At 47.7% G+C, this 10,128-nt stretch overlaps 1 protein-coding gene across 1 annotated transcript in view; it reads right to left on the reverse strand.

Moving 5' to 3' along the window:
• The window catches only part of CCDC149 (coiled-coil domain containing 149), an 80,558-nt gene that overhangs the window by 13,021 nt on the left and 57,409 nt on the right, over window positions 1-10,128 (reverse strand). The window contains exons 10-12 of the mRNA XM_027774376.1: window positions 9,247-9,391; window positions 3,431-3,507; window positions 1,382-1,414 (exon numbers count right to left, since the gene is read on the reverse strand). Of these exons, the coding sequence (XP_027630177.1) occupies window positions 1,382-1,414; window positions 3,431-3,507; window positions 9,247-9,391 (255 nt within the window). The remainder of the gene's footprint in view (window positions 1-1,381; window positions 1,415-3,430; window positions 3,508-9,246; window positions 9,392-10,128) is intronic.

The raw sequence follows: 10,128 nt of genomic DNA on the forward strand, positions 1-10,128 counted from the left end.
CATGGCAGAGGCATGCCTGGGGACCCTATGGTCTGGCGGGCATGGGTGCCTTGCTGCTGCCCAGGAAGACAGAGCATGTGATTAGTGACTGTGGCCTCTCATGCTCTGCTACCTGTGAGCAGTCCTGGATGAGAGGGACCCGCTAGGCCTGGCCCTGAGGATCAGCACGACACAGCGACTGCCTCATGTGGAAAGTTCCAGAACTCTTCAGGCTCCTGACACAGAGACGTTTCCCAAAGAGATCTGCTAATCTACAGCTCAAGGAGTTGTTGAGAGGCTCTCAGGGGCCGGCCTAGGTCCCATGTGGCCAACTGTGGGTAGGATTCCAGCCCCAGTGGCTCGAGAAATACTCCAGGTGCCGGTGCATGCACGCTCAGATCCTGATGGGATGGAGAAACAGAGGGAAGGGATAGTGACCATGCCCCACGGGAGGTGCTGTCTCTAGCTCTTTCTTTCTCTGGTTAGTACATGTACTCTTTGGCAATAGAAAAACAATTATTAGAAAAAAAGAAGGATGCTGGCAGGATGAAGTCAACACCCTCTGACTTCTTCCCGTGCTACAAAGCCACCATCTGGGCACACCTCACTGGGCTGATGGTGACATGGGCTTTGGCTACCATGAGTCTACAGCAGGTGCCTCGAGGTGGACTTCCTTCATTTTTCTCCAGCAGGGCAACCTTGACTGTCCTCAGGTCAGGGACGGGATGTCCTCCTGAGCCCGCCTTCCCTAGCATGTGGCCAGCAGCTCTCTGGCCTTCACGGGCCTCGGTATGGGACACTCTCTCTCTGTGTTCCAACCAACCTTCTTTATCCCCTTGGCCCCAGTGGCCAAGAATCAGTGCCCTCCAGCTGGCTAAACACCATGACTTGGTTCATACTTGGGAAGACAGAGATGAGGAGGAGGAGGAAGAAAAGGAAGAGGAGAAGGTGCAGGAAGACGAGGGGGAGGGACGGAGGTAAAGAACAGAGTCCCTTGGGGCGCTATGTGGTAGACTAAATGGAGGCATAGAAAACCATGCAGACAGAGGGGCCCATCTGATTGACACCGGAAAAGGCTCTCCCCCTTTACTTTCCCCGTGGCTTGAAAACACCACCCAGTCACCTAACATCCTTCATCACTACGCAGGCGCCAAGCTGCTCCATTACACAGGGACTGCCCTTTTCCTGGCTTCCCACATTGTCTCTGCGTGGAGGCCCTGGCAGCAGATTCGTTGAGCCGGGTCCTTCAGAGCCAATTTCACTATCTAATATTTGCTTTGTCCTAATTGAATTCTCTGTTTCAAGGAAAGGGAGATAGTGCTTTTGCACTTATTTACATGCAGGGGTGATAGAATGCATTGCCGATGGTAGTCACAAAAACAGTAATTCAAAAAGAACGTACTCCCAAATCCTACTGAGACATTGTAGCTCAGGCCTTCAGGCAGCAGAAAGGAGGAAAGAGACAGTCGTTACTGCATCGTCGCTATTTGAAATCTCACCTAAACCCTAACGGCGCCAGAGATGGAGAACTCCCAGCACTGTTCACTTACTCACCTTCCATCTTTTTATATCAAAGAGACACGAAACAGTGAGAAATTTCACTAAGTCACTTTGAGGAGAAAAAAATCACGACTCCAGGATGTACACAGAAATGGTAGTCTGACAGTACAAATAAATAATGAATTTGTCTGACTGGGTTGAAATTTGACGCAATAACAGGCTTTCGCAGAAGTGGAGATTTTAACAGCATCAAAAGGTTCTTGTGCGAAATGGACCAGTCGGAGTCCCACAATGCACCCACCACTAATTAGTCTCGTTAAGTCTGTTGACATCAAGTTCAAGGAATCTCTGCTAAAAACTTTCACTTAAAAAGACCAGCAGATGGCGTAACGATTATGTCGCTGGACTCACACGTAGTCAACCACGGTTCGAGTCCCGGACTTGGCAGCTTTAAACTCATGCCACGTGCATGTACATGCTTGCCCAAGATCCTGAGAGGAGAATAGAGGAGACGGGATTGCCGTGTGACCATCCCCACCTGGGGGGTTGAGTCCTTGCTTTCTGTCTCTCTGTCTCTCTGGCGAGCGCATGCACCCTATTGCAAAAACCTCAAAAACAAAACAAAACAAAACCCTTCAACTTATAAAACACACTTCTGGGCAATCTAAGGCAGCTACTCAGGTGGACATGTAAGAAGACATGTGTCCCCTTCCCCATGACAACTTTCATTTATCACACGTGGGAAGCAGCCCACATGATTGGGAGGAAGAGGAGACTGGGTTGTGCAGGAAGATTAAGTAACCGGCCAGGTGGTGGCATGGTGGCTGAGACGGTCGGATCCCACGTGACCGACAAGTCCCAGGCCCGGCAGCTTGAAAAATATGCTAGATGCATGTGCCAAATCCCAAAGGGACTGAGAAATGGAGAAAGAAGGGATTATGGCGTGGCCATCCCTCTGCAGGTGCTTTCTCACTTCCCTTCTCTCTCTCGCTCCCTTTGGTGAATGCCTGTGCCCTCTAACAAATTAAAAGAAAGAGAGAAAGAGAGAGAGAGAGAGAGAGGAAGGAAGGAAGCAAGGAAGGAAGGTTGAGTAACTAAAAATATACGTAAAATGTTATTTCTGGGAATGAGGAGGTGGTAGAAAATGATAAATACGTTTCTGAAGAGTGTAAAGGTAAGTGAGAACAGCTGACCAGGGTCTCACGAAAGGAGTGTTTTCCCAAGACAAACAGGGTGCGTTGAGCTAATTAAAGTGAAACATCAGAGTTTTCTAACATGGCGTAGAACTCGGGGAAAAAAATTTAAAAAAAAAAAAAAAAAAAAAACTCCACAGGAAATTTTGCTTTTTGAGCTTTGTAAAATGGGATGGGAGGAAGGGAAGAAACAGAGGTTGTGAGGTATAGCTGGATTAGAAAACTTGTTGGTTCTTATATTCATTTTTAGTACTGGTGATTAAATTGAACGAATCTTTGTACGTTCTTACATTCAATTTTAGGCCTGATGATTACATTGCACAAATCTTTGTAAGTTCTTATATTCATTTTTAGGGCTGATGATTAAATTGGACAAATCTTTGTGTATCCTCACATTCATTCTTAGGAGTGATGATCACACTGAACAAAGCTTTATAAGATACCTACAGATAAAGTATGAAACAATTCATTACATTCACAAAAGTTTAAAAAATATATATGTACACACAATGGCAATCTGAGAATTCGCGTTAGCAGAACTTCACAGCTCCGTGGATGAAAATGTGAATATTTATAGTGTTGTTCTGATTCTGCCTTCCCCAGCATTATGGTTTCTAAGTTTTAAACAGGTGTCGACTTTTCAGCAATGATGTTCAACTTAAGGATGTTAAAAAGGTCACATCTTCTTGCAAATGATGTGAGAGCTTCCTTTTTGAAATAGGGTGGTGGGGGAACAGTGTTTACGAAGCTCTGTTTACCTGGAAGACTCCACAAACCAGAAACTTCCAGCGTCCTTAACTTTTTCTCCAGCTCGGCCACTCGATTCCCTAGGATCCTGGAAAAGGGATAAAGCGATGACAGGTTAATAACCACACTCCCACCAGCTTCGGGCTGTGAGGTGGCTGCTTGGAGAACCTACCAGTGCCCTCGCAGAGGGAAAAGAGTTTTGAGATATAAGATACATGCTAAAAGTGGAACATTTGCACGTGTGTGTGTATGTGTGTGTATGTGCGAGAGAGAATACACGCTCTCCAGAGTATATTAAATATACATTCTACAGAAAGCACATATGACACTAGATAATGTGTATGGTTTAAAAAAATACAAAACTGGGGGGGGCAGCAGATGGTGCAATGGTCACGTTGCTGGACTCCCGTGTGGTCGACTGTGGTTCAAGTCCTGGACCCAGAGGCTTGAAACTCATACCAGGTATATGTGCGTGTGTGCTCGGAATCCCAAGAGGAGAATGGAGAAGGGATGGTGGTGTGGCCATCTCCCCAGGGGGTGATTCCTTGGGTTGTTTTGTTTTGTTTTGTTTTGTTTTGTCTTTCTGGCAAGCACAAGCACCTCACAGCAAAAATCTCTCTCTCAAAAACAAACAAACAAACAAAACAAAACATGCCATTCAAATGAGTCGTTGATGACCAGTCACTGTCCAAGGCATCTTATGGAATTCCTATTTGGGAGCTGCTCGTTGCTAATGATGATGACAACTAACCTAGGAAGCCCTTGATTAGTGACACCGTGATTCTTTGCGGGGAGACCTGATTTTTGAAAGCAACCAAGTCTAGCAGATAGGACACGTGAGCATGCCCAGCAATGCTGCTTTAGAAAATAAAACAGTGTGTGCCTTCCTAGACCCACCTCATGTCTTACTGATAGCAAGCACAAAGCTTACACATGGTAGGTGTTCGAAAAATATGTTTGATTAAGTAAATGATTCCCATGGCTTGTACTTACCTGTGAGAAGAACAAAAATAAGCATTTCGAGAGCCTTCAGTAATTACAGAATCATTAGAATAATTACGTTGCTTGCTAAGGTGGCCATTCTGACTCCCCGGAATGTGTCTTTCAGATCATGCTGTTAACCCGGAAGCCTGACTTAGTCTATCCATAAACTGGGCGTACATTCTCCTCCTCTGTCCCTACAAGATCAAAGAGTTGGCAAGACGTCTGATAGCCATCTACAACTCCACCCACCTCCCGCTGGTCTAGAAATGGCAAAACCAGTCCTTATTTTATTTGGGGATTTTCTCAGCATTGCCGTGCTAAAAAAAAAAAAGGTGTGGAAATCACGTTAATAGCAAAGTTTCGATTCCTTTCATAGCGATAAATGCGAAGAGCAGAATCACTCTCCTACCTCTCTCTATCTCTCAGAGATAACCATACACACCCACACGCACAGAGGCACGAATGCGTGTTCATCTGCACGTATTATAGGATTCATCCTTTGGATTCACCCTTCGGTTACCTGAATTGACTCGCAGCATCTTAATTAATATTCCTTTCGCGTTCACAGAAAGCCCTGGCGGTACTGTATGTGGCTTGCTTCATCTGGGTACTTAGCACTTTTCTTTCATTCGGTCCCTAGGTGCAATGGTCACGTTGCTGGACTCCCGTGTGGTCGACTGTGGTTCAAGTCCTGGACCCAGAGGCTTGAAACTCATACCAGGTATATGTGCGTGTGTGCTCGGAATCCCAAGAGGAGAATGGAGAAGGGATGGTGGTGTGGCCATCTCCCCAGGGGGTGATTCCTTGGGTTGTTTTGTTTTGTTTTGTTTTGTTTTGTCTTTCTGGCAAGCACAAGCACCTCACAGCAAAAATCTCTCTCTCAAAAACAAACAAACAAACAAAACAAAACATGCCATTCAAATGAGTCGTTGATGACCAGTCACTGTCCAAGGCATCTTATGGAATTCCTATTTGGGAGCTGCTCGTTGCTAATGATGATGACAACTAACCTAGGAAGCCCTTGATTAGTGACACCGTGATTCTTTGCGGGGAGACCTGATTTTTGAAAGCAACCAAGTCTAGCAGATAGGACACGTGAGCATGCCCAGCAATGCTGCTTTAGAAAATAAAACAGTGTGTGCCTTCCTAGACCCACCTCATGTCTTACTGATAGCAAGCACAAAGCTTACACATGGTAGGTGTTCGAAAAATATGTTTGATTAAGTAAATGATTCCCATGGCTTGTACTTACCTGTGAGAAGAACAAAAATAAGCATTTCGAGAGCCTTCAGTAATTACAGAATCATTAGAATAATTACGTTGCTTGCTAAGGTGGCCATTCTGACTCCCCGGAATGTGTCTTTCAGATCATGCTGTTAACCCGGAAGCCTGACTTAGTCTATCCATAAACTGGGCGTACATTCTCCTCCTCTGTCCCTACAAGATCAAAGAGTTGGCAAGACGTCTGATAGCCATCTACAACTCCACCCACCTCCCGCTGGTCTAGAAATGGCAAAACCAGTCCTTATTTTATTTGGGGATTTTCTCAGCATTGCCGTGCTAAAAAAAAAAAAGGTGTGGAAATCACGTTAATAGCAAAGTTTCGATTCCTTTCATAGCGATAAATGCGAAGAGCAGAATCACTCTCCTACCTCTCTCTATCTCTCAGAGATAACCATACACACCCACACGCACAGAGGCACGAATGCGTGTTCATCTGCACGTATTATAGGATTCATCCTTTGGATTCACCCTTCGGTTACCTGAATTGACTCGCAGCATCTTAATTAATATTCCTTTCGCGTTCACAGAAAGCCCTGGCGGTACTGTATGTGGCTTGCTTCATCTGGGTACTTAGCACTTTTCTTTCATTCGGTCCCTAAAGTCTTAGCAGTCTGCATCGTCTTTATCAATTACTTCCATTCTCACTCCAGTTTTGGGGTCCATTTTGCTTCCCCGTTCTGACCCTTGACTAGAACTCTATTCTCCGTAATCTCGCTTTCAGTATTTGCTCAGACGCTCTGATCCCCGCTCCCTCTCACCAGCTGACGGCTTTGAGATGCAGTCACGACAGTGTTCAGGCTGAAGCCTGTGTCTTAACGCGATCAGATCATCTCTACAGGCCGCCTCTCGGAAACAACGGTAAGGCTTAACTCTCCGACCGAGGTCGAGGCCGAGGGACACTGCCGGGCACGACTCCAAGGCGCGGCAGAGAGATGTGTGGTTACATTTTGTCTGACGTTCCTGGATAACACGGCTGTCTCCCCCCGAAGTGAAATGAAGTGATTTGTGGGTGTGCCCAACCATCTGCTTTCAGGACCCCTGCCTAAGTTTGTCCGTGGTGGCTGCTTTTTTCTTTGGCCTGACACTTCTTGGCATCTGATGCGAGACCGCAGGTGATAAAACGGATCCAGGAGAAGTTGGGGTGAAAGTAATAATAACGATGACCATAACAGTAATGGCCCTGCTGTTAACACTAACGGCCGACACAACTCTTCTGCGTTTTTGGTGTGAGTTGGAAGCCCTGATGGCCACCCACCTAGCCTACACCATCTCACTACCCTGACAAGTGGTCTGGTCTACACTGTCTGATTACCCTCCTTTGACACATGTGGATTGTAAGCAACAGAGAGGTTAAGTGACTGGTCCCAGGATGCACAGTTCATCCCACAGCTCCGTTTTCCCCAAGCCCCAGCAAGCTCCGTCAGGCCTCCTCTTTCTTAGGACACAGAAGCAGGAGTCTGGGACTTCGACTGCAGCCGGCCGAGTGGGAGTCCAGTCGCCTTAACCACCACGCCATCTGCTGGCCCCCAAATAAAGTTTTTCTTTAGATACAGATTATGTTAGGATAGGGGTGATTCCAGCATAGGACAACCTGGTAGTCTAGAAACCTCTCAAGATGCGGGGCAGTCAGACCGGCCTTCTAGCAGGGGTTTCAGAGAACGCCGGCATGGCTGAGGGTGGGATCAGGAACCCGTGAAGACAGCGCTGACTCGGGAATGGACCACAGGGTGCCTGCTCCCTGGGTAACACAGAGGGCAGAAATGCCTGCCTCAGGGTCCTGGAGAACTCAGGCTCTGGAAAGGCAGCAGGTGGATGAGGCCCTGCACGACCTGGAGGCCCGCCTGCGCCCACCCTGCCCTGGCCTGGACGTCCTTCTGAATCTGCTCTGATCCATGATGCCTTCTCACTGCCACCGAGGCCTTGAACTTCTGAGCCACTTACCCGTCCTAGGGAAGGGGACGAGGAAATGGTTTTAGGCCCTGCTGAAAGGGGAGCCAAAGGTCAATATGTCCTCAGATATTAACCAACACCCCCAGCACCAGCAGCAGCGCAAGGTGACAGCGCGTTAGGAAGGCTCAGAGAGCCGACCGTGGCACGCGGTGGAACACGACTTCCACCGTTCCTCTTCTACAAATGCTTTGCCAGCCGTTTGCGGGATCAACGAAGCACAGCCCTTGTTCACTGGGAATCGAACAGCCAACCCTGGCAGGGAGTGCCCAGCAAATCGCCGGCAGCTGATTGTGTCTCACGGCAAAGTCCTAGGTTTACTCATCAACTTTTCAACATGCCTCCTTCTGGGCCTTCTCGAAGGGATGCTGCAGCCCCTGGAAAGTCGGTGTGTGTGTGTGTGGGGGGGGGCACGCTTACAGAAAGTGTCCTTCTTCCTATTTGTCACGCTATCTTATCATTCTAGCTTTGGAGGCTGAATCATGGGAGATGGCAGCGAGCAGATAAATCCCCATTCGTTTCTTAGCCCTCACTCCATTTGTAAAAGAGTTCCTTTACGTGACCCCCACTAAAACATCTATTGAAAGTATAAAACTTACGACCTTGCATGTATTAAAAATGGCACATTAGGTACCTCATGTACTGCTAGGAAGCAATCTGTAAGATCTATTGTTACGGAGGGGAAGGGCTAGGTGCGGAGCAAGGAAAGAGAACACAGCATTTTTGGGGGTGAATAGTAGCTATCATTTGTTAAAAATAGTGTGTGTGTATGTGTATATATGTGTGTGTGTATATATATATATAAAACTGCTACTTAATCTACATTCACTTGGTTTTACACAGCACAGTCAACGTGCTATAAAAACCCAACAAGACACTCTGTTGTAATTTTTGCTCCTTTTCGCCATCTTTTCGGCTGATCTGGAAGAGACATGAGACCCCCCCCTAGGCTCAGCTCCCTGTAGAAGCTGAGGCTGGATGGTCCCTGCCGTTCAGAGCCCCTAAGACACGTGGTGAGGTTCACACGGCTCTGAGGCAGTTTCTCCCCTGAGTGGAGACCTGAAGGGGAAATAGGCTGTCACCCAGGCAACTACGCCGTGGAAGTGACCCACGAGAGAGGGTGACCCAGTGCGTGGCCCAGAGCAGTAGTCACCAGCGAAGACCAATATGGTTCCATGCCTGACCCTAGGTGATAGCCACAATGTTGACATGAAGTCCAGCTCTAGTTTAAGAAGTGTCCTTCTAGGGGCCAGCAGGTGGCATAGTGGTTCAGGTGCTGGACTCCCACATGGCCAGCCATGGTCTGAGTCCTGGGCCTGGCGGCCTGAAACTCATGCCGGGCCTGTGTGCATGCATGCCCAAAATCCCAAGAGGAAGATGGAGGAGAAGGGATTTAGGGATTGAGGCATGGAGGCAACTTCTCACTTTCTCTGTCTCTAGCTCTCTCTCTTTCTCTTTGGTGAGTGCATGTGCTGTACAGCAAAACAAAACAACGTTTCAGAAAAGACTTCTCCTTCTAGATGTGAGGGGTCTGTCCTCCTCTTCATGCCTGTCCACTGGGAGCCTCGTCCCCTCCTCTCCGCCCGCCCCGGCCGAGGGCCCAGGCACCTACTTGTTGGTTTGCCGCTGGTGCTGGATGACCATGCTCTTCTCGTGGATCGTCTCCAGCAGGGCTGTGGCCAGAGACTTAAGGTCAGAGATAGACTGCGGGGTGGCCGGGAGGCTGCATCCGTGCTCTTCAGATAGCAGGTCCTGAACTGGGGGTGGGAAACAGACACCTCACGGGTGAGTTCTTCAGGAACGCTCGGTGCAAACCCTTGTCAATTCTTCCTGGATAACCACACGCACGTTCCCCGCCTCTAAACGCTTCTATATTGCACTGGGAGTCCACCTCAAGTGTCAAAGTGAAAGTGAATAAAACCCGGGGAGGGGGTGAGACGGAGAGGAGGAGCTCCTCGTGGACTCAGAGCAACGACTTCTTTAAGAGGGTAATAATTGCTCTGTCAAGTACTTTACTTATTTTTAAAGTTTATTTCTGTACTTCATGTGTGAGACAAGAAAGAGAGAGACAGAGACAGAGACAGCATCCCAACAGGATCCTGACAGCATGACCCATCCCAACCTTTGGCCAGCTCAGATCATGGCATGGCTGTCTGGGATACTCAAGAGGGCTCTGGACTTGAACTGGGAACCTTCCCACTTGGGTTTGCTTTGCAATGTGTCAGCTTTCCCACTGCTCCATCACCTGGACTCTCGTCTAGTATTTTAAACCCTTTGATACCAACTCACTCACTGAGACTTAAAAACTGAAAGAAAAGGAGCCAGCAGGTGGCATGGTGGTTAAGAGTGCTGGACTCCCACATGACCAATGGTAGTTTGAGTCCCAGACCCGGTGACTTTCACTTTCCCTCCCTCTCTCTGTCCCTCTGTGGTCAAATTAAAATAAATAAAGTTAAATAAAATAATTTTATTTACTTATTATTACTAAAATATT

This window comes from Tupaia chinensis, unplaced genomic scaffold (assembly GCF_000334495.1).
Source record: "Tupaia chinensis unplaced genomic scaffold, TupChi_1.0 Scaffold000426_1, whole genome shotgun sequence".
Taxonomy (NCBI): Eukaryota; Metazoa; Chordata; class Mammalia; order Scandentia; family Tupaiidae; genus Tupaia; species Tupaia belangeri.